This window comes from Carcharodon carcharias, chromosome 4 (genome assembly GCF_017639515.1).
Source record: "Carcharodon carcharias isolate sCarCar2 chromosome 4, sCarCar2.pri, whole genome shotgun sequence".
In the NCBI taxonomy this organism is placed as follows: domain Eukaryota; kingdom Metazoa; phylum Chordata; class Chondrichthyes; order Lamniformes; family Lamnidae; genus Carcharodon; species Carcharodon carcharias.
The window spans coordinates 53507917-53531726 of NC_054470.1; the positions used below are offsets into that span (position 1 = coordinate 53507917).

Below are 23810 nucleotides of genomic sequence, written 5' to 3' on the forward strand. Positions count from 1 at the left end.
ATCTTCTTGCTTCATTTAACCAGCAATAACTATGTGACAATACCCTTCTCATCATTAAACTACAAGCAAAGAGAGAATCTGACTCTTAGAATGGGGTCTCATGTGTATGCTATCAGGCTCATGGATAGAGAATACTACCGTGGAAAGTTATCACTTCCATTTCAAGGGAAATTCTTCTCGAGTTTGAGGGAACTATTTTCTCAGATTAGCACTTTCTTATCAGTGTACTCTTAACAACTAAGAAAGCTAACAACATATTGCATAATAAAGTTTACAGGAAGTTTTACTCATCCAGAAAAACACCAAGTTCTATCTCTGGCATTTTGATAACTTCTTTTGAGAACTATGATTTTTCTAGGAATTCAAAATGATAACCTTAATACAAATTACATTGTTCCTATCAAATGGGGTTAAATGTTACCAAGCCTGTTAAGGCTGGGTATATTTGCATAGACAGTACCATAAGTGCTTGAAAATTATTATCAAGAGAGTAAGCTATAAGCATAGAGTACCTTTCCAGCCACCTGTTATTCACGAAACTCTGCAAGTGACTAAGCTTCCACTTAGAATTTAGCACAATTGGTTTGGGCATGTTATAGATATTTTAAGTAGGCTTTCCAAATCAATTTAGGAGCCCTGGCCCCACTGAGCATAGTGGACTAGCAATTCAGAGACATTAGCATCTAGGGTATTTCAATTCAGTTAGCTAAATAAAATCAGGAATTAAAGGCTAGAATCATAGAACGGTTACAGCACAGAAGGAGGCCAATCAGGCCATTATGTCTGTGCCGGCTCTTTGCAACAGCAACTCAGTTAGTCCCATTCCCTTACCCTTTCCTCAAAATCCTGCAGGAATGGCCTGGGAAAGTGTCCTAGGCCCAACCACCTTCACCTGCTTCATAAGGTCAGAAGTAGGAAGGTTTACACAGTATTTAGTTCCATTTGCAATTCCTCAGATAATGAAGCAGTCTGCGCCCGCAAGCAGCAACACCTGGACAACATGCAGGCTAGGCTGATAAGTGGCAAATGGCATTCACACCACACAAGTGCCAGGCAATGACCATCTCCAAAAGTAGAGCCTAATCACCTCACCTTAACATTCAACAGAATTACCATGGAAGAATTCCCCACCATTATCATCCTGGGGATTATCATTAAACAAAAACTTAATTGTGCCTGCCACATAAATGCTACAAGAGCAGATTAGAGACTGGGTATTCTGCCAAAGGGTAATCCATCAAAGCGTTTCCACTATCTACACATCCCAAGTCTGGACTGAAGTGGGCTATTCTCCACTTGATGCATGAAGCTCAAACAATACTCAAGTGCCATAGTCATTTTGGCACAGGAGGTGGCTTTTTGGCCCATCAAGTCCATGCTGCTCAACACCACCCAGGATAACACAGCCCCCTTGATTATCCCCCATCCATCGCCTTAACCATTCACTCCCTCTACCACTGGCACATTGTAGCTGCAGCATGTACCATCTATAAGATGCACCGCAGCAACTCACCTGTACTTTTTTAACAACCTCCCAAACTCTCAGTCTTTACTGTCTATAAGGACAAGGCCAGCAAGTGCATGGAGACACCTCCACTTGCACGTTTCCTCCAGTTCACACACCATCCTTACTTGGCAATATATTGCTGTTCCTTTATTGTTGCTCGATCAAATTGCCAGAACTCCTTACAGCACTGTGAGAGTGCCATCACCGCATGGACTGCAGTGGTTCTAGAAGGTGGGTCACCACCACTTTCTTGTGGGTAATTAGGGATTGCTATAAATGCTGGCCAGTGATGCCCACATACCATGAAGAAATAAATTAAAAATAAATCCCAGTTGAAGCCAACATTGGGTCTTTATTGGTGATTGTGTGTAACTGTCTACAATTAGATTGCTTCAGGAGTATTTAACCTGAAATCTTAATATGAACAATGTGAAGAATTGCAGCAGAATGCTTTTTTTTTGTTATTGGAGCTGATGGAGACGCTATTTTCATTTTAGTCAGAAGACTCCTTGAAAGGGATTATTACAACCTGCTGTTCTTGCTCAGTGATCTCCAAAGCATTTTTTGTGATCCCACAATATAGGTGTTTAAACAAAAGTGCACAAATGCCTTGGCTAGAACATTACTGGAACTGTTCAAACTATGTTTTCTTTGTGCAGTTGCAACATCATAAGCAGTGTCTGTCTTCTGTTTCTAAAAGATTTTTTAAAAAACAAAGCAGTTTAAAAAGTTCATCTTCCATTAACAAGCCATGGCCAACAATTACTGTTGAATAGTTATAGCCTCTGTTGTCAGCCATCTGTTATCCATTTTTTGATATTATTTAAATTTGTCCAAATGATTAGATTCTATGCTAGTGAAGTGAAATGCCAGCGGCAGCTCCTGTATTCTTGTTCTCTTGAGCATTCTGCTCCCAGAACATATGGGAAAGTAAGAAGGGCTATAATAAATGTTCAAAGCCACTTAGTCCTCGAAAGATGCTGCATTTTACTGTAGTTACAAATGACCAATTTTGAGAACACTTTCACTGAAAATTATTTACAAGGGTGCTCTTGAAATGACTGCTGTTAACTAAAAGAAGCACAGTTTCTATACTTCAGAGTGCATATATACTATATACATAGTATAATCTGTATCTTTGAATTGACATTGCAATCCAATATGAAGCATCATTTGTACATCCCAAAAAAAATGTAAATTAAACAGGGCAGTTAAAATATGAATCAGACTTAAAAAGATGTAGAGAACGCTAATGAAATAGACAATTGCTGAAATAGACTTCTACATAACTTGCATAATGGGCTCAATGGATGAGTTTAGTCAAAGAGACCAATATTACCACAGTACAGTTAGAGAAGAACTTAGAACTGTAGAAGATAAACTGAAGAAGATAAAATAGAAAATCAGACTTTTTTAAAGTGTTGAACAGAAGATAATTTCAATCCAATTTTCTGGATGGTTTTGAAGTCAGTGTGACGGAGGCCCTCGCTAAGTTTAAAAAAAAAATAAACAAATTCCCTGGGTCATGTTGGTATATATTTTAAAGTAAGGTCCTAAATGAGACTAGGGGAGAGAATTGGCCAATTATAAAGGAAACATTGGATGTTATTGCAGTTTCAATTACTGAAAGCAAGTAAATGTACCTAAGGGCTAGATTTAAGGTTCCCTGCTAGTGTATTCAAAGGTGGGAAGGGGGGTTTGTGGTGGGGAGGGGCGCTCCTAAAATAAAGTGCATTGCTTTCCCACTGACCCCTGACCTGTCTCCCATTTTACAGTGGGCGGGTAGGCGTAAGGCAGCCTACCTGCCCTTGGGACTATTGAGACCCTTAAGTAGCCAATTAATGGCCACTTGAGGGCCTCATTCCACCTCACCCGTAGGGACTAAAAATTGCAGTGGGGGATGATGCAGACCAGACAGTCCAGCAGCTTTCACTGCGTGGGCTGCTGTTGGACAAGAAGTTGTGGGGACCTTGTTTAGGGGTGGGGTGGATGGAATCCCTCCTCCCCAAGATCATACACCATATCATATAATGGGGTGGGTGGGGGATGGGGGGAGGAGGAGGAATAGGGTGGCCCATAAAATCAAGTCCAATATTTCTAAAATGGAATAAAGTAACATTACTATCACTATCAGCTCATGATCAATTAGATACTATTGTATGGTATAGGCTGAGAAAGCATCTGTGTAGCAGTAGATGGCAGCTAGCATTGGCTTAGAAGGTGTGATTCTTTCTAAGAAATTTCATGTTAAATAGATAGTGGAACTTCTGTTGAAGTAGCCTTTTTAAGCTTTCAGAATGCTTTTGACACACTTACATGTGAAAGACATATAATTAAACTAAAAGCCCTTGGAATCCTGAGTGGAATATGGATTTTGTTTAGGAAAGAAAGAGTATGAATATGAGTTACAATGACAAGTTGGGAGCTCATGTTGATTTGGGTCCCACAGGAGATAGCACTGGGACCTTGTTCTAAGTTAAATTCATGACCTGGTTATTGAAGCCACAATATAACTTTCATGTTCACTGACAGCGGTCATAAGAGCAACAGAGTCGAGAGGATACAGCAGAAGATTTGTAGGACTTATATTTATTTTGCAATGGCTCAAACGAACACATTTAAGTACAAGAATGTAAAACATTACATGTTGGTCAAAAATGTGCATCATAAGTATGCAGTGAATGGAATTGAATTATCAGAAGGTGATTAGAAAGGAACCTGAGAAGAATAATAGATATACACTGGAGTGAAGCATTTTTAAAAAAAAAATAGTAACAATGCTGTTAAGTATGGTTAGAACAGTGAAATCTTTACAGTTTTTGCTCAGGGTTTGAAATGCTTTGGTATGACCACAGTTGAAGAACTCTGTTCTGGTCACTACATCTTAAAAATATACATACTGGGAAGAGGGTACGGAGAAGAGCAATACTTTGGATCCCAAATGTAAAAATATGAGTAAAAAGTATTAGATATACTCAATTATCCAGAAAGAAGGCATCTAAGGATAGACCCTCCTCTAGGTAGGTGTGGTTGGCAGTGTATTACATGCATTTTTACTTACATGTTGTAATCTGGAGCTGTGGGTAGTGATGGTAGGGGCTGTAATGTTTTTTCTGTCACACAGCTAATCAGAAGTCTTCCCTGATCTTAGTGCCTGCCATTGGCGTATGTTGGAAGGATTTTCAGACTGATACTCAACCTGCTTGGCTGCGTTATGAACACACCATCCTTAGCCATCAAGTCCTGAAGTGGGACTTGAACCCAGAGCTTCTGACTCAGAGGCAGGGACACTACCCACTGCACCAAAAAGGCCTCTTAATCTAAGTAGATATAACAGTGTAAATTATGTCAACCAAAAATATTACAGAAATTTAAACCTGAAAAGTATATCCTGAGGGCATAAACTTAAATGCCGTAATGAGTATTAGGAAGACTACTTATTCAAAAATGATAAGTCTGTAGCAATCTGCCAGATACAAAGCCGTCTTATTCTTTCAAAAGCTAGTTGGGTGCTACAGTGAGAAAGCTAAGGTGTTGCTGGAAGAATGAGCTTTAATGGGATGAATGGCCTTTTGTTGGCCTTTATTTCAATGGGCCGGAACTTCCAAGGAGTGCCAGTCATAGTTGGATTGCCACTCCACTCCTTTTTACTTACTCCGATGGGGAGCTGCACGTTTCTCGCCCGCTCTTCCAATCTGGGCCTGGTGTGAAACATACAGCATACCTGGTTCCCGACTCCTTCCAGTGGAAGTCAGCAATGTCGAGGGAAGGGAAGCCACATCCCATTTTTGTGGTACTGTCTGCTGCAAACCAGATAAATTAAAAGGTCCCTGTGTTTAAATGTATTTTGAGAAGTCAGGGTGGGGTAGGATTGGGTCACGGGGGGTGGGGTAGGATTGGGTCGCAGGGGGTGGGATAGGATATAGTTGGGGTGGGGTTAGGAGGGTAGTTGGGGGTGGTCAGGAAGGCAACTGGATGAGTTTTGGGGGGGTGTGCTGAAGGGCAGATAGATGGGTGGGGTGGTGGGGTAGTCAGGGATTGGGAGGATAGTCGAGGGGGATCAGGAAGGTTTTGGGGGGGGTAAGTCTGGAGGGATAAGGGAGTTGTCGGTTTTGGTGGGTTCGGGAGGGGGTGTCGGTGGTCGGCGGGTGGGGGTGGTTGGTGGTCAGTTCAGTAGTTACCCAGGAGTTAGAACTGGTTTTAATCCTTCTATCTTTCCCTGGGTAACTGTTGTGCTAAGAGAGCTTTAACCATCCAAAGTCTCCAAATTAAATCAGAGTGTCAGGTGGTTCCCATTGCAGCGTAATTGCCCATCAGAGGTTTAAACTACTTGGGCAATTCCGGTGCAGTCCTTGCATGTGTAGACTTCCAGGGGCCCCCCAGCGCTGCTTGTATGGAACCTCCAACCTACAACACATCGCACCCCCCAAGAGATCGGAAGTTCTGGATCTATTATGCACCTATCCGTAAACAGTCAATGGAATGGTAAATGTTAAAAATTCAGCCAGTTGTCCCCAAGAACTGTGGGACTCTTTTGGAAGCACAATGTTAAATGCAGTCAATAGTAATATCTTAAACCTTTGCAGAATTGCATTCGTTCAGGCTACAAATAACAATACAAATCACATTATATTTTGAACAGGTATTATTACATCAGAGACTTAACAGAAGAAACATATTTCAAAATGTTACAACTAGCTGTGTCCATTGGGATCATAAGTAAAAAGGAGTGAAATAATTATCACTGTTACTCAATTTGTCCCAGAAAATTAAAATCGAAAATCTAATCTAACCCAAAGATGTGCTTGGCTTGCCCCCGGATGTCCTCACATAAGGGTTGCACGGCGATTGCCTGCAAAGTTCAAACTTACATTGGGCAATTGCTCTGCAATGGGAACCACCCGAAAATCTGATTTAAATTGCAAACTTCGGATGATTCCGAGTGTCTTAGAACAATTGTTACCCAGAAAAAGTTCGAAGAACTAAAGCCATTTCTAACTCCTAGGTAATTCTAGCACTGCCATTCTGCCCCTTGTCTGCTATGCCAGGCTCTGCCCTTTCACCGACCTCCATGTTCCCTCATTCCCCCTATGCAAGGCTCAGCCCCTCGTGCCCGCCTCTGGCACTTTCATGCTCATTGACCCACTGTACGCTTTCTAGAAACGACACTACAGTGTAAAGTGGTATGTGTAAAATAGAAAAGCTTTGAAGAAATGTAATCCATTCATCACCATTTCCGATGAAATACAAGTCTGGGTGACAAGCTAATAAAGTGTCAATCATCCAAGCCCTTTGAAATTTCAAGAACCACAAACACTTGAAATCACTTGCGTTATGTCAGCAAACGTTGTGAAATTGACCACAGAGAATCTAGAGCCAGAGCTGCCAATCAAATAATGTTTCTTCTGGGGCGCATATGTTCTGTTATTCGATTAGAAGTCTGGGCTCTCAGCCATGTGAACATAAGTGCATCCCAGAGGAAACAAAAGTTGATTGAGAGCTCAGGCTCTCTGATCTGTGTGGTCAATTTCACAATGTTTGTTGACATAACACAAGTGGTTTCAAGTGTTTGTGGTTTTGAAACTTCAAAGGCTCTGGATGATTGATACTTTTATTAGTTTGTCATTCAGATTTTTTTTTCCATAGGACAAAGTGGTGACTGGATTACATGTTTTTACACACCCCACTTTACACTGTGGTATTCATTGGTTCTAGAAAGCTTACAGTAGGTCAATGGGTATGGAAATGCCAGGGCCTGGCATAAGGAGACTGAGGGGATGGGTGGAAGGGTAGAGCCTGGCATTGGGGGCATGTAGGGAATCTTTTGAATTTGTCTTTTAAAAGGTCCCCTCATGCACACCTACGGTCATGACTCCTCTAAAGGGCCATGAACCACAACTCTTTCAAAACTGAGCCCGTAAAAGTTCCAGAGGTGTAGGAGATACCTATCTCTGCAATGGAGACAGCCAGTCCAGAAGTGCCGTATGCCAGCTTCTGACAGGAAACCCACACCCTTTAAAGAAACTCCCAAAAATCGCACAACCCAGGAATGATATTGCGAATCCCAGAATAAGAACTGCCCACCATTTTTAAAGGGTTTCCAAGTCAACCTGACTCGGATGAAAATCTAGACCAAAGTGTCTTGAAGTGAAGCGATAGTAAATAAACCAGAAAAATAACTTATTTTGGTTCCTATTTTTTAAAACCATTTATCGGTGTTTATTTTTATATATTTTCTTTACAAATTCCTATGTTCACATTTGTAATGGAAAACAATTACAGGACAACTTTCTTTCCTTCCATATGCACCCACATATATTGATGTTCCTTTATTGATTTTCCACAATTGTGCAATTTTTTGAAGAATAAGTAAGTGGCCTTTTTGCAGGCTCTTGTCATTTATGCTATTGATATGGCAGCAAGGGGGTGCAATTCAACAATCCCTGTGACTTTAGCTGTCCGTTTTTCCTGCTTTTGCTGTGGAGAAGGACATTGTTTCACACAGCCAAAATCAGATGCTGGTATGTAGGGAATCATGTGAACTTGCATTTTTTCACTTCATGGCAAACTGTGTTAGAGTGCCAGCACATTGTTGCATTTGCTTTTTTAAAACTTGATGTTTTTATCTGTTTTGCAAAAAACACTTCAGTGTAGTCACTTTTTAATTATGGTGTGCTTTTAAAGAATAACTGTTAGACTGATAGCAAATGGAGTGCAGCCAACTAACTGAGTGAAAACTTGGAGTTTGGTGAGAGGGGTGTTTTAAGTGTTAATTTTGTTCTTAAATTTTCCTCTTAAAATCTAATCTAGTTTGTAATTAGCAGTAACTGGAAGGTACTGTGTAAGCAGGCTAATTTCTTTCTTGTAGTTTAGAAAGGGTAAACTCACTCTGAGTTATAGGAACTGAGAAGTTAATTAACTAACTGATTGAATCTTGTTACTGTAGCCCCAATTCAGTTTACTATAAATTCTAGAATCTTTAGTGCAGCCTTGGCAAATAGAGTAGAGCCGACTAACTGGGTGAAAATTTGGAGTTTGGTGAGGGGGAGAAGGAGTTATTTGTTTCCCCTTTTTATCTTTCTCATCCCATAGAAATTGGCTCTTGCTCTACTACAGGGAAAAGAGCTAGCTGTTTGGTGTGTATCTGCCAAGTGGATATGTTCTATTCTATCCCTAATGTTTAAAATAGTACACAGTATGAGAGAAAGCTAGCTAGTAACATAAAGACAGATAGTAAGTTGCTATAGGTATTTAAATAAGAAAAGAGTTAACAGTGAGCATTGGTCCTATAGAGTACGTCTGGGGAATTCATAATGGAAAGTAGGGCAATGCTGGATGAATTAAACAGGCATTTTGCTTTGGTCTTCACTATAGAGGACACAAGTAACATCCCGGAAATAACTGTAAATCTGGAAATGGAAGGGAGGAAGGAACTCGGAGGAAAATTACAATCACCAGGGAAGTGGTAGTGAGCAAATTGTTGGGGCTGCGGGCTGATAAATCTCCAGGTACGAATGGACTTCACCCTATGGCCTTGAAAGAAATGGCTGGTCAGATAGTTGATGCTCTGGTTTTAATTTTCCAAAATTGCTAAGAATCGGGGAAGGTTCCATTAGATTGGAAAGTGGCAAATATAACTCCTTTATTCTAAAAGGAAGGGAGGAAATGTGAGCCAGTTAGTCTAACATCTGTCATAGGGAAAATTTTAGAAGCTATTATTAAAGATGTTATAGCAGGACATATAGTTAAATTCAAGGCGGTCAGGCAGAGTCAGCATTGTTTTGTAAAAGGGAAATATTGTTTAACCAATTTATTGGAGTTCATTGAAGGAGTCACGTTCTGTGGATAAAAAGGAACTGGTGGATGTACTGCACTTAAATTTCCAGAAGGCATTTGATAAAGTGCCACATCAAAGGTAATCGTAGAAAATAAAAGTTTATGGTATAGGGGGTGGCATACTGGCATGGATAGAAGATTGGCTAGCTAACAGGAAGCAGAGAGTGGCATAAATGGGTCTTTTTCTAGTTGGCAGGATGTGACGAGTGGTGTGCCACAGGGATCAGTGCTGGGGCCTCAACTTTTTATAATTTATATAAGTGACTTGGATGAAGGAATGGTTGCTAAATTTGCTTGCAATAGGTAGGAAAGTAGCTTGTGAAGAGGACATGAGGCTACAAAGTGATATAGATAGGTTAAGTGAGTGGGCAAAGGTTTGGCAAATGGAGTATAATGTGGGCAAATGTGAAATCATTCATTTTGGAGGAACAATAAAGAAGAAGCTTATCATCTAAATGATGAGGGTTGTAGTGCTCCGAGATTCAGAGGGATCTGGGTGTCCGAGTGCATGAATCACAAAAGGTTAGCATGCAGGTACAGCAGGTAATTAGCAAAGCTAATAGAATGTTATCATTTATTGCGAGGAGAATTGATTACAGAAATAGAGAGGTTACTTCAGTTGAACAGGGCATTGGTGAGACCACGTCTGAAGTATTGTATACAGTACTAGCCTCCTTATTTAAAGAAAGATGTAAGTATTAGAAGCAGTTCAGAGAAGGTTTACTAGACTACATTCAAAAGGGAAGATACGTATAAAGGAGAGAAGGCTGTGTGCAAGAAAAGGCATTCCAGGATCTAACATAAGTTTGAAAAGGCTCCAGCATCTAAGCCTCAAGCTGCTGCCTAGAAGGAACTGAAGCTGAGAAAAACTCACGTTGAATTCGACTGATCAGGGTATTATGTTACTTTGGCTGGGTCTTTTAAAATCTGTGTGCCTTACTGTTGCCTTAATGGAGATGTAACTGGGAATTAGATTAGTTAGGGGAGCTAGGAGTTATCATAGTAATTTGTAAACATATGTATACTCTTAAAATCATTTGTTAATTGATAAAGGTTTAATTTAGTTTTGTAAGAAACCTATAAGACTCAATGGCCTTATTACTACTGAATCCAAGGCACGCATCTTGAATTAAATACAAATCGTAAAATAGTTGTGGCAGCTGTTTCAAGTTTCCCTCTGGGATTTGAACAGCTCAGCATTTACCATCCGCCATGCCATAATAGTATGCTGTTAAGGGATGAATGCATTTACCAAAGCGTATTTATTATCCTCATATCGGATTCAAAGAAATATCCATTAGGCAAAAAACAAAGCAAGGTAACTACAGAATTGTACAGGGCAATACTGACTGTAATAGGACAGTTGCCCAAGATAGGGAGAGGAACAGTGTTAACATTTCAAGTTCACCATGATTCTTCTTTGGAAGATGAGGTCATATTGAACTTGAAACGTTAACTCTGTTTCGCGGTCCACATGCTACCATATCTACTGAGTTTTTCCAGCACTTAATGTTTTTATGCGAGAACCTTGAAGCTGGGGGTTGCTGAGAAGCAAAATGGCACAAATATAAAAACAAATTTTTGTTTCAGAGATGCAATTTGCAGCCTTTTTCCTATCTCCCCATTCATTCTGCCCTGGTGGAACTATTCTGAATATTTTCTTACACGAAAAAAGTTACTTATTTTTCTATGTGTAGTACTGAAGGAACATTGCCCTGTCAGCGCTGCTGTCTTTTGGGTTAAACCAAGGCTCCGTCTGCCTGTTTAGGTAGTTGCAAAAGATACTATGCTACTATTTCGAAGAAGAAAAGGTGATTTAATCCCTGGTGTCCTGGCATATATTTATCCCTTAGCACAGCAAGAAAACAGTTTATCTGGTCATGATCACATTGCTGTTTGTTTCAATGTTGCCGAATATATTTTAATAAGATCACCTCTCATTCTTCTAAACCCTAATAAGGATAGGCCAATGGCCTGTACCGTTCTAGCAAGAATTTTCTACTTACATACTCCAAACTCCCGTGCAATAAAGGCCATTCATTCCAAATGGCTGGTTGGCTAACATGTCTAAACTGTTGTTGAAGGACGGGCTGCGGTGTGGTTTTTTAGGCTAATGAAAATGACAAAAATATTCATACAGAACAAGTTTAGATATCATTGCACCCCTGAATTACCAAAACTGAAATTTATAGTCTTCCCCCCACGCCCTCAGCACCCGCTTCTCAAGGAGAGAGCATGAAACGAGGTTGGCAGTGAGCCTATAACTGAATCCCAAGGTCTCCTATAAGCAATAAAAGGGTGGTAAAAGAAAGAGTAGCATCATTTAGGGACAAAAAAGGGGACTTCTTTGTGGAGGGTGAAGAAATAGTTGAATAAATACTTTGCATTTGCCTTTACAAAGGAACAACTTATTACCCAGGCTGAGGTGAGAGAGGAGGTAATTGATACATTAGAAGAACTTAGAATCGAGTGCAAGGAGGTATTGGAAAGGCTATTTTTACTTAAAATAGCTAAGGTGCCAGGACCAGATGAGATGCATCCAGGGGTATTGAGGAAAATGAGAGTGGAAATTGCAGAGGCTCTAGTGATAATCTTCCAGTCCTCCTTAGACACAGGGGAGGTGCCAGAGGACTGGAGAACTATGAATGTTACACCCGTGTTCAAAAAAGGGTGCAAGGATAAAGTTGGCAATGACAGGCCAGTCACTTTAACATCAGTGGTTGGGAAACTCCTGGAAACTATAGTATAGGATAAAATCAATAATCACTTAGACAAGTGCAGGATAATTAAGGGAAGCCAACATGGATTCATCAAGGGAAAATCATGTTTAACTAACTTGCTGGAGTTTTTTGAGGAGGTAACAAGAGAACGTTGATAAAGGAAACTTCAAAAGGACATAGACATGTTGATGGAGTGGGCAGATAGTGGCAAATGATGTTCAGTGCAGGAGAAGTGTGAGGTGATGCATTTTGGTAGGAAGAGCATAGACTATAAAATAAGGGGTGAAATTTTTAAGGGGGTGCAGGAGCAGAAAGACCTGGGTGTATATGTGCATAGATCATTGAAGGTGGCAGGAGAGGTGGAGAGAGCAGGTAGTAACGCATATAGTATCCTGGGCTTTGTTAATAGGGGCATAGAGTATAAGAGCAAGGAGGTTATGCTGAATTTATATAAGACTCTCATTAGACCTCAGCTGGAGTATTGTGTTCATTTCTGGGTGCCACATTATAGGAAAGGTGGCAATGAACACATTGGCGAGAGTGCAGAAGAGGTTTACAAGAATGGTTCCAGGGATGAGAAACTTCAGTTACGAGGACAGATTGAAGAGGTTGGGACTGTTGACTGTTCTCCTTGGAGAAAAGAAGGCTAAGAGGAGATTTGATAGAGATGTTCAAAATCATGAGGGGGCTTGACAGAATAAATAGGGAGAAGCTGTTCCCGCTTGTAAAGTGATCAAGAGCGAGAGGGCACAGATTTAAAGTGATTTGCAAAAGAAGCAAATGTGACATGAGAAAAAAAACTTCTTCACACAACAAGTTATTCGGATCTGGAATGCACTGCTCTGAAGTGCGGTAGAGGCAGGTTCAATTGAAGCATTCAAGAGGGCATTAGATGATTATTTGAATGGAAACAGCATGCAGGGACACAGGGAAAATGCAGGGCAATGGCACTAGTTCATTTGGAGGGCAGGTGTAGACACAATGGGCCGAATGGCCTCCTGGATTATAATGGGGTGGGGGGGAAATGTGAAGTTATTCACTTTGGTTGGAAGAATAGGGAAATAGAATATTTTTAAAATAGTGGTAAACTATTAAATGTTGGTGTTCAAAGGAGTTTGGGTACCTTTGTAAAGGAATCACAAAGTTGGCTTGCAAGTAAAGCAAGTAATTTGAAAGATAAATAGTATGCTAGCCTTTATTAAAAGAGGGTTGGAGTACAAGAGCCAAGAGGTATTTCTGAAATTGTAACATGGCTTTGGTGAGACCATGCCTGGAGTACTGTGTACAGTTTTGGTCGTCTTATCCAAGAAAGCGTATACTTGCTTGAGAAGGAGTACAGCGAATGTTCATTAGATTGATTCCTGGGATGAGTGGGTTGTCATATGAAGAAAGATTAAGTTGATTGGCTGTATACTGTCTGGAGTTTGGAGAGTGAGAAGGGTGATCTCATAGAAATGTATAAGATTATGTGAAGGCTTGACAGTACTTTCAAAGAGGCTGCTTGCCTGGCCGGAGTCGAGTTAGGGGTGATAGCCTTAACCCTAAATGGCCAGTACCTTAAATCTAAGATGAAGAGAAATTTCTTTCCTTAGAGGGTTGTGAATCTTTGAAATTCTCTACCCTTGACAATTGGGCATCCACAATTTTCGAGTTTATTCAAGGCTGAAATAGAATTTGGAGTTAAGGAAATCAGGGATGTGGGGATTATATAGGAAACTGGAGTTGAGATCAGAGATCAACCATGATCTTATCAATTGACGCAGTAGGCTTGAGAGACCACATGTCCTATTCGAATTTCTTGTATTGTTATTGTCAATCATTATCTATATTTCCTTTCTTACTGCCCTTGCAAGCTAGGTTGAGTAATTTCTCCCTACTGTTTTATGGAAAGTGCCACAGGATCTTAAAAGTTCGACCAGATAGGTTATGTCTTGGATTGATGCTTCATCCATAACACTGGCTCAATAATGCACAGGACTGATAACCTAATTATGCAAGTCCTGGAATGGAGCTTGAACCCTTTGTGACAAGACTGCTACTAACTAATCCCAAAGCAAATTATCAATGTGAAAATAAAGCTCTCATCAAAAATGCATTGTTTTAGTAGCCATTGAAAATCATCGGAATTATAGCATAGAAGGAGGTCATTTGATCAATGATACCTTACCAGTTGGTTTGTGTATTCTAGTGCCATTTCACTGTTCGTTCCCTACTGAGTTCATTTTTTGCTTTTTTAAAATACGAGATGATTAATTTAAGTGAAGTTTATAGTCTTTGTCACAATATCCACATGTAATAAAAATTCCATGCCTGAAGTAGAATCATAAGGTGAAATTTTGTTTCAGTGGTGAGTGTCTTGGCTGTGGGACCAGATGTGAGCAGGACTTCAGTTCAAAGGCAGGATGGCTGGCTATGCGGCAGCCCATCGAGTAGCTGTGCACAGTTGAGGGGCAAGGCCACTTGTGCGTTGGGGGCAAGCAGGAAGTTGCTGACCTCGATGGTACCTCACGGTGGTTTTAAACGGCGTGTGGACAGGCATCCACTTCCTGTAAGCCAGCAACATCATCCAGCATGTCTGAGAGGTGAACTTTGAACTTGAACTGCTGCCAACCCCTCCCCACCTGCTACACTTGGATCCCTGGAGCTCCCTTAGTCACCTCTGCTCTTCCCTGCATCCTCATTCCATCACCCTAGCTCTGCCTTCAGTGAGACCAAAAGCCACCCGCCATTACGCTTGATCAAATGTCTGCTAAACTAGAGCTAACCCCCGCCCACCTTGTTTCCCACTCCTGTGAGCTTCAATAAATCTGTCCATAGACACACACAGCAAAGAATGAGGTGCTTTTGCTGGCTCTTTGAGAACAGTTGTGCTTAGTCCCACATCCCTCCTTTTCATCCGTAACCTAATTAAGTTCTTCATCCTCACGTACCTGTCCAACTGCTTATTATAATTATTTATGGAATCAGGTTCTACCACCTATTCAGGTAGTATATTTCAGACCCTGATGGTTTTCAGAGTGAAAAAGCTTTCTCTTCGTCTCAACTCTAGATCATTTGCCAATGACCTTGAAACTTATCACTCTGGTCATTGACTCACTTGCCCAAAGGAATATTTATTCACTGTTCATTAAAACCTCTCATCATCTTGAATGGATCTATCAGGTCACTTCTTAACCCGTATTTGAAGGAAAACTGTTCTAAGTCTCATAACTGAAGCCTGTCATCCCTGGTAATTTCCTGATGAATCTAGTCTGTACTTGACCATTGCACCTTTCCGGAGTGTGCCCAGAATTATCCACAGTACTCCAGCTAAGGCCTAACCGATGATTTATAAGGTTCTTGCATGATCCCTTGCTTATATATTCGATTCCTTTCCTCAAATAATCAATATGCTTTTTTTAACCACCTTATTAACTTTCTGTGCCACCTTCAAGGATATGTGTATATGAACAACAAAGCCTCTGCTTGTTCACAATTTTAAAATCTTGCCATTTATGGTATACTCTTTCCAAATTCCTCCCAAAGTGCATCATATTACATAGACTTCTTTACACTGAACCTTATCTGCCATGCATCAGTCTGTTCCACCAGCCTGTGTCTGTGTCCTGGAATCTATGATAATCCCCATTGCTATCTGTTGCTTCACCAAGTTTCAAATCGTCTACAAATAGCCCTTTGTGGTAAAAATTACAGAATGCCCTATTCTTCTACGGACGATCCATCTACATCGTGTTGTTACCAGTTCACAAACCAACGGAAAAAGTTATAAATAAAAAAATTCTGGAAATACTCAGTAGGTCTGGCACTATCTGTGGAGAGAGAAACAGAGTTAACACTTCAGGTTGATGATCTTGCAACGAAGTTGGAAATGTTACAGGTTTTGAGCAAGTAGATGGGTGGGAAAAAGGACAACAGGAAGTCTGTAATAGGGTAGAAGATGGGAGAGATTAAAAGAGAAAAGAGGACCTAAAGGGGATGATGATGAGGCGAGAAAGGAAACAAAAGATGTTTCTAGAGTAGGTGTGTTCAGAGAAAGACTGAAACATAAAGAAAACAAAATAAAATGGGGCAGTGATTACGATTTGAAATTGTTGAATTCAGTGTTGAGTCTGGAAGGCTGTAAAGTGCCTGATCAAAAGATTGAGATGCTGTTCCTCGAGCTTGTGGCGAGACAGTTATTCAGTATTTGCGCTGAAAAGTTTTCACAATTTTTGAAAGTTTGATTGGTCACTAATTGGGAAAAGTGTCCTGCAGTCAGCATTGCAGTGAAGCAGACTGGGAAGAGTGTCCTGCAGTCAGCATCGTGGTGAAGCAGTTTGGGAAGTGTGTCCTGCAGTCAGCATCGTGGTGAAGCAGTCTGGGAAGAGTGTCCTGCAGTCAGCATCATGGTGAAGCAGTCTGGGAAGAGTGTCCTGCAGTCAGCATCATGGTGAAGCAGTCTGGGAAGAGTGTCCTGCAGTCAGCAACGTGGTGAAGCAGTCTGGGAAGAGTGTCCTGCAGTCAGCATTGTGGTGAAGCAGTCTGGGAAGAGTGTCCTGTAGTCAGTTCTTGAAAATAACAGCAGTGACATCACAAGACAGCGCGAGAGAGCAGCAGAGAGATCAGAACCAACGCGAGCAGGCAGGAGCTTCAAAAAGTGAAGTCAGCACAAAGGTGAGAGCTGATTGGTGAGTAGTGGGTAAGTGTTTTTCTCCAGTTTTTTTTCTCTAGTTTAAAATAGATTAAGCTAAGGAAAGGCAAGAGTTCTAGTTTTATTTGAAGTACATAAACAATTTAACTTTTTTTTACTGTATTTAACTTAAAGTAAGGTTTTTTTTTTCAACTAGAGGCATGGCAGGGCAGCTCAGTCCCTGTTTTGTACTGCCTGCAACATGTGGGAAGTCTTAGATGCTCCTTGTGCTCTAATCAACCACATGTGCAGAATGTGCCGCTAGCTGCAGCTCCTTGAGCTCTGACTTTCAGAACTTGAGCAGCAGCTGGAAGCACTAAGGTGCATCCGCAAGGCTGAGAGTTTCATGGATAGCACATTTTTAGATGTCACCCCACAGCTTACGGAAGTGCAGACAGAGAGGGAATGGGTGACCATCAATCAGAAGAAAAGTGTCAGGCAGGTAGTCAGGAAATCCCCAGGGTGCATCTCGCTTGAGAACTGTTTTGCTGTGTTGGAAAACGGTGAGAGTGAAGGTTCCTCTGGGGATTGCTGCTACGCTCATGGCACTGAGTGACTCAGCTGCACGAAGGGCCGGAGGGGCATGGGGGAGGAAAAAGAGGGGAAGAGCAATCGTGGTAGAAGACTCGATAGTAAGAGGAACTGAGGCATTTCTGTGGCTAGAGACGTGACTCCAGGATGGTAGGTTGCCTCCCTGGTACCAAGGTCAAGGATATCATTGAATGGCTGCAGGGCATTCTAAAGGGGGAGGGCAAACAGACATATTGGTACCGACGACATAGGTAGAAAGAGGGATGAGCTCCTGCAAGCAAAATTTAGGGAGCTAGGTAGCAGATTTTTTTTTAAAAAAAGGACCTCAAAGGTAGTAATCTCTGGATTACTTCCGGTGCCACGCGCCAGTGAGTATACAAATAGGAGGTAAGTCCAGATGAACATGTGGCTGGACAGATGGTGCACGAGGGAGAACTTTATATTTCTGGAACATTGGGACTGTTTCTGGGGGTGGTGGGACCTGTACAAGGTGGACAGGTTGCACCTGAACCGGAATTGGATCAACATCCTTGCGAGGAGGTTTGCTAGCGCTGTTGGGGAGGGTTTAAACGAACTTGGCAGGGGGATAGGATCCTGAGAGGAGGTTCTGCAGGGGGAGATGCACAGCCAAAATTAGAAGAGAGGGCAAGTGAGTCTGGAAGGCACAAGGGAATTTGGCAAGGTTGGATAGTATTTATTTTAGTGCAAGGAGTCTGACAAATAAGGCAGATGAGTTAAGGGCCCAAATTAACACATGGAAACATGTCATTGCTGTCACAGAGACATGGTTAAGAGAGGGTCAGGATTGGCAGCTCAATATTCCAGGATATAGGGTCTTCAGGCAAGACAGGGAAGGAGTTAAAAGAGGAGGGGGCATTGCAATATTGAACAAGCAATCAATTACAGCAGCAAGGAGGGATGACATCTTAGAAGGCTTCTCAAATGAAGCCATATGGGTAGAACTGAAAAACAAAAAAAAGGAGCAATCACATTGCTGGGAGTGGACTACAGGCCCCCAAACAGAGAGAAATAGAAGAGCTGATACGTTGACAAATTTCAGAGAAGTGTAGAAATAATAGGGTAGCAATAGTGAGGGATTTCAACTTCCCCAACATTAACTAGGTTAGTCATAGTGTGATAGGTTTAGAGGGAGTGGAATTCTTAAATTGCATCCAGGAGAGTTTTTTAAGCTAGTACGTAGAAGGTTCTACAAGAGAGGGGTCAGTCCTGGACTTAATTTTAGGGAATGAAGCTGGGCAAATGGTAGAGGTATCAGTGGGGGAGCATTTTGCAGATAGTGATCATAACTCCGTTAGATTCAAGGTTGTTATGGAAGTGGACAAGGATGGGCCAGAAATCAAAGTTCTAAACTGGGGGAAGGCCAATTTTAATAAGATTAGATATGATTTGGCCAGAGTGGACTGGGAGCAGTTACTTTTAAGTAAATTTGCATCAGAGCAGTGGGACTCATTCAAGAAGGAAATATGGAGAGTACAGGGCTAACATACTCTAGTAAATATAAAGAGTGGGACCAACAAATCCAGGGAACCCTATATTTTGAGGGATATACAGGATTGGATAAAGAGAAAAAGTGAGGCTTATGGCAAATATCAAGGGCTCAAAACAAGAGAAGCCCAAAGTATGGAATGTGTAGGGGGGAACTTAAAAGGAAAATTAAGAGAGCAAAAAGGGGGCATGAAAAAACATTGGCAGGTAAAATAAAGGAAAATCCAAAGTTATATTACAAGTACATTAAGAGTAAGAGGATGAGTAGGGCCCGTGAAGGACCACAGTGGTAATTTGTGTGTGGAGCCGGAAGACATAGGTAGGGTTCTAAATGAATACTTTCTGTCGGTGTTTACAAGTGAGAGGGATAACGTGGGTATGGAAATCAGGCAGAAGGACTGTGATATAATTAAAGAAATTAGCATAGAAAGGGAGAAGGTTCAAAGTGGTCTGGCAGGCTTAAAAGTAGATAAATCTCCAGGCCCGGATGAAATGTATCCCAGGCTGTTGAGTGAGGCAAGGGAGGAAATAGCAGGGGCGCTGGCAATAATCTAGTTCTGTCGAAGAGTCATGATGACTAGAAACGTCAACTCTTTTCTTCTCCGCCGATGCTGCCAGACCTGCTGAGTTTTTCCAGGTAATTCTGTTTTTCATGAGGACTCGAAACGTCAACTCTTTTCTTCTCCGCCGATGCTGCCAGACCTGCTGAGTTTTTCCAGGTAATTCTGTTTTTGTTTTGGATTTCCAGCATCCGCAGTTTTTTTGTTTTTATCTCTGTTTTTGTTTTTGTTTTGGATTTCCAGCATCTGCAGTTTTTTTGTTTTTATCTCTGTAATAATTTTCAATACCTCTCTGTCCACAGGAGAGGTCCCAGAGGACAGGAGGAGAGCCAATGTGGTACCATTATTCAAGAAGGGGGGAAGGAATAAACCAGGGAACTTTAATGTCCTAATGAGTTGTGTTTTTTTAAAAAATAAGTTATTGAAGAAAATTTGGGAGCCATTATTTTCAATTATGTCAATGGCTGAATGTTAAGTAATTCTGGGTAATGCTGAACAAAAACAGCAATATTGCACATTTGTGTGTTTCACCAATTTAAGTTTTATGCAGCTGTTGAAAGCAAATTAAAAGATAATGGAAAGTTGATGGAGATTAATTGACAAAAGGTGTATCCACGCTTTGAATGCATGCCATTCCAAGGAACCCTGATGCTGCCAGACCTGCTGAGTTTTTCCAGGTATTTCTGTTTCTGTTTATTTTGGATTTCCAGCATCCGCAGTTTTTTGTTTTTATCAAGTAGTAGGTATGGCTGCTGCTTGCAGTGCTAGATTTCCCACCCTGTTCTGACAATATTTTGTGGAAGCAATAAATATTAACTGAATTGGTTTTGTTTACATTTAACTTTTTCTAGAAGGTATTGCTTACTTGTAGTTACAATAACATTTTCTAAAATGTGTACTACCTCATAATGGCCACAAGATGGTAGAAGTTATCTACTTAGAATTTTTTATTTTTCTCTTTTGGGATGTTGTGATTTCTAAACTTGTTTATTAAGCTGCATTGTTAAATATATTCTAACAAAAGAGGAACAGAAGAGCAAGCTATGAAGTTTTGGCCTTTTTCTCCAGACAGGATAATAATATAGATTCCACCTCTTCCTACAAAGAGTGCAATGAACAAGAGGCCCCCGATTTGAAACAGGGTAAGTTAAATTGGCATTGGAATGCTGCATTTAATTTTTAAATATCTTTTTATGGTTCTTGGGTGTATCCTTTTAAAACTCATAGTGACTTGAGTTGACATATTAATTATAAATACAATCAAGGAAACTATTTTAGCTTTGCCTAAAGTTTAACTTCTTAATTACCATAACTTTCACTTCTATCAAAATAGATGACATTCTTTAACAGTATAATAAATCTTTATAATAAGTTATCCTGATTATCAAAATTGGGTCAACTATTATTAGAATGGCCAATTTGTTTATGTCCTAATGAGAAATAAAAGAATATGAGAAATGAAAAAATACATGAAGCTTACAAGCTAATGAACACTAGAGGGTGCCATTTTTCAGGAATTTCTTTAGTGTTGTGCATTTTGCATATGTCGATTCCATTCCAGTGATTGCTTCCAATTCCAGATTTTCTTTCTTTACAAACTGTTTAATTTCTTGAACCGTAACAAATGAAGAGTTGAGAAACTTTGTCTTGGTTAATTCTATTCAAAATGAATGAAAGGAATTTCCCTGCATCAATTTAAATAGGAGTAAGACAAAATATACCTCTCTTGAGCCTGGAAACCCAAGTGAACTTTTGTTTGAAGGAAGGATACTTGTAAATCATCACTATTTTATACATTTTTAAATTTATCCTTTCGATCTGAGTGTTGCTAGAAGGGCCAGCATTTATTACCCATCTCTAATTGCCCTTGAGAAGGGACAGTGAGCCGGTTTCTTGAATCGCTGCTGTTCATGTGGTGTAGATACTCGTACAGTGCTGTTAGGGAGAGAGTTCCAGGATTTTGACATAGAGATGAAGAATAGTGATACAGTTCCAAGTTAGGCTTGGAAGGGAACTTGGTGTTCCCAAACGTCTGTTGCCCGTGTCCTTCTAGGTGGTAGAGGCTACGGGTTTGGAAGGTGCTGTCGAAAGGCTTGATGAGTTGCTGCAAAGTATTTTGTTGATGGTACACGCTGCTGCCACTGTTTACTGGTGGTGGAGGGAGTGGATATTGGAAGTGTGCATGGGGTGCCAATCAAGCGGGCAGCTTTGTCTTGGATGGTATCAAGTTTCTCAACTGGTGTTGGAGGTGCACTGATCCAGGCAAGCGGAGAGTATTCCATCACAGTCCTGACTTGTACCTTATAAATGGTGGACAAGCTTTGGGGAGTCAGGAGGTGAGTTACTCACCCCAGAGTTCCCAGCCTCTGACCTGCTCTTGTAGCCACAGTATTTGTATGGCTGATCCAGTTCAGTTTCTGGTCACTGGTAACCCCCAGAACGTTGGTGATGGGGGATTCATCAATTGGTAATACAAATGAACATCTGTTTGGAAGGTAAGAGACTTGTCAATCATCAGTACTTCATGCTTTTTTTGCTGATATTACTTTAGGGGTTTGGATAGGGTTAGCAGCACTTGCCTACAAAAATCAGTGTGTACTGGCCACCATCTCCTACAAAGAGTCCTTCCACTACGGGAAGAGATCTTGACTGCATACTGTAGAGGAAAACATATAAGGAATAGAAGTTGCCACTCATGCCATGCTACTGCTAGGCCATTTCCATTTGCTGCAAAGCTCTGGTGGAGGTGCGTTTAAGGGGATTAACAGGAGGAAATGGATGGCAATGAAAGATAAAAGAAAAGATTGGGGAATGATGGCAATATGGTGGATATGTTAAGAATAAAGAGACAAGGGAGGGCAAATAGATAAGAACTGGTTTGAATTTGAGGGAATCAAGACAGACGACTTGACTGGAAATGGCACAAGTAGTGTCAGTTTGAATGTGTTGTTGGGGAAGAGAAGGAAAGTACTTCACCTAAGTTGGAAGGGAGAAACAGTGTCAGGTTTATTTGGTGCTGGGGAAGAGAGAGTTGACTGAATTGTGGAAAGAGACACATGCCATGTTTTACTGAGAATAAGTAACGGAAGAGTTCCGGAACCACCTAAGAGATTTGGAGCGTGAACTGGAGCATGGCAAGTTTGATTTAGGAGAATGATTCTTGAGGTAATTTTTTGGAAGCGATCTAGTTGGTTTGTTTTTCTTAATTTTCTAAAACCCTTTTTAGATTAGAAATCAATGGTCAAGTTTAAATATGGGGTATAATTTGCTAGAATGTGTCATTTTTCAGTGTAAAAATTCAAACTGTTTTAGAGCCAATCCTACCATAAATGCATCACTAATTTTGTGTCCTCCACATATGGATTTTCCCCTTTAGTCTTTCATGTGCTTGTTTCTTTTAATCAGTACAAGTGAAGGAACATTGAGAGTGCCTACAGCTTAAATTGCAAACCTCTTTGTACCTAATTGTTTTTATATGCATTAGCTTATAATCAGAGCTTTTTTTGCGCCGTAAGCTTTTTGGGGGCTGTCAGATGTGATTAGTTTTCGAAGTTAGTCTGCATGTCCAAAACGTATCACTTTAGGTAAAATAGAGTGAATTTTAGTATTTGTTTTCAACAGCTATATTAAATGTTTAAAGCTTAGTCTTCACCCATGATAGATCTACTTCTAGAAAACTGGAGGATTGTGTTAATATTCATTAGTAACTTATAGTATGATAGAGTTGATGGACCATCGTTCAAAAACTAGAAATTTTTGTGTTTGACTGTTTACACGTGCACTATTGAACTGACACATACTTAACGCTAGCTGTTTAATTATGCCTTTTCATTCTCTTGCGCAATCAGCAGAAAAGCCTATGAATTGTATCATTTTAGGCTACAGGTAGTAGAAAATCTTACACCAACCATCACATATGTTCATACACTTGCAGCTGACATATTGCAGCATTTAAACCTCTTTAACTTGTTTACACCATTGTCATGTTGTGACATTGGAAATGTAAATGCTACATGTCAAACATAATGCTGTAGCATTTGCCCTCTGACTTCAAACGTTCTCAACAGTAAAGATCTGAAACTGTTAATATCCTTAATTTAGTGATTCTGCACATTCATCCGTATTAATTATATGTAAATTGGATTCTTCTAAAATAAACAAGTTAAAAGTATTCATTGCAGTGTTTCAAATTGTCCTTGCTGTTGCATTTTACTGACGGTAACAATCTGAAATGCACAAAGATAAAGTTGGATGAAAGGTTTTGTTGCTTTAGTGACACACTGCCATGCTTTGTGTGCAGTGGGGATTTAGTTAGTCTGAGAAGGTTATTTCTATATTCAGCATCTTGTATTGTATGGGCAGAGGCAAAGGCTTTTTAAAAATTGACATTCAGAAGAGTAGCAACCTTGAGTATCAAAATGGAGATAACCAATACCTCTCTGGGTACATTAAATACTGGAATCTCAATTTCAGCCTAGCTC

The 23810-nt window shown here is 40.5% G+C and overlaps 1 protein-coding gene across 3 annotated transcripts in view; it reads left to right on the forward strand.

Annotated features, from left to right (window-relative positions):
• Positions 1-23810, forward strand: part of LOC121277410 (caspase activity and apoptosis inhibitor 1) — a 32804-nt gene that overhangs the window by 5403 nt on the left and 3591 nt on the right. For all 3 annotated transcript variants that reach the window (XM_041186843.1, XM_041186840.1, XM_041186841.1), the window contains one exon: positions 20398-20471. In XM_041186843.1, the coding sequence (XP_041042777.1) occupies positions 20398-20471 (74 nt within the window). The remainder of the gene's footprint in view (positions 1-20397; positions 20472-23810) is intronic.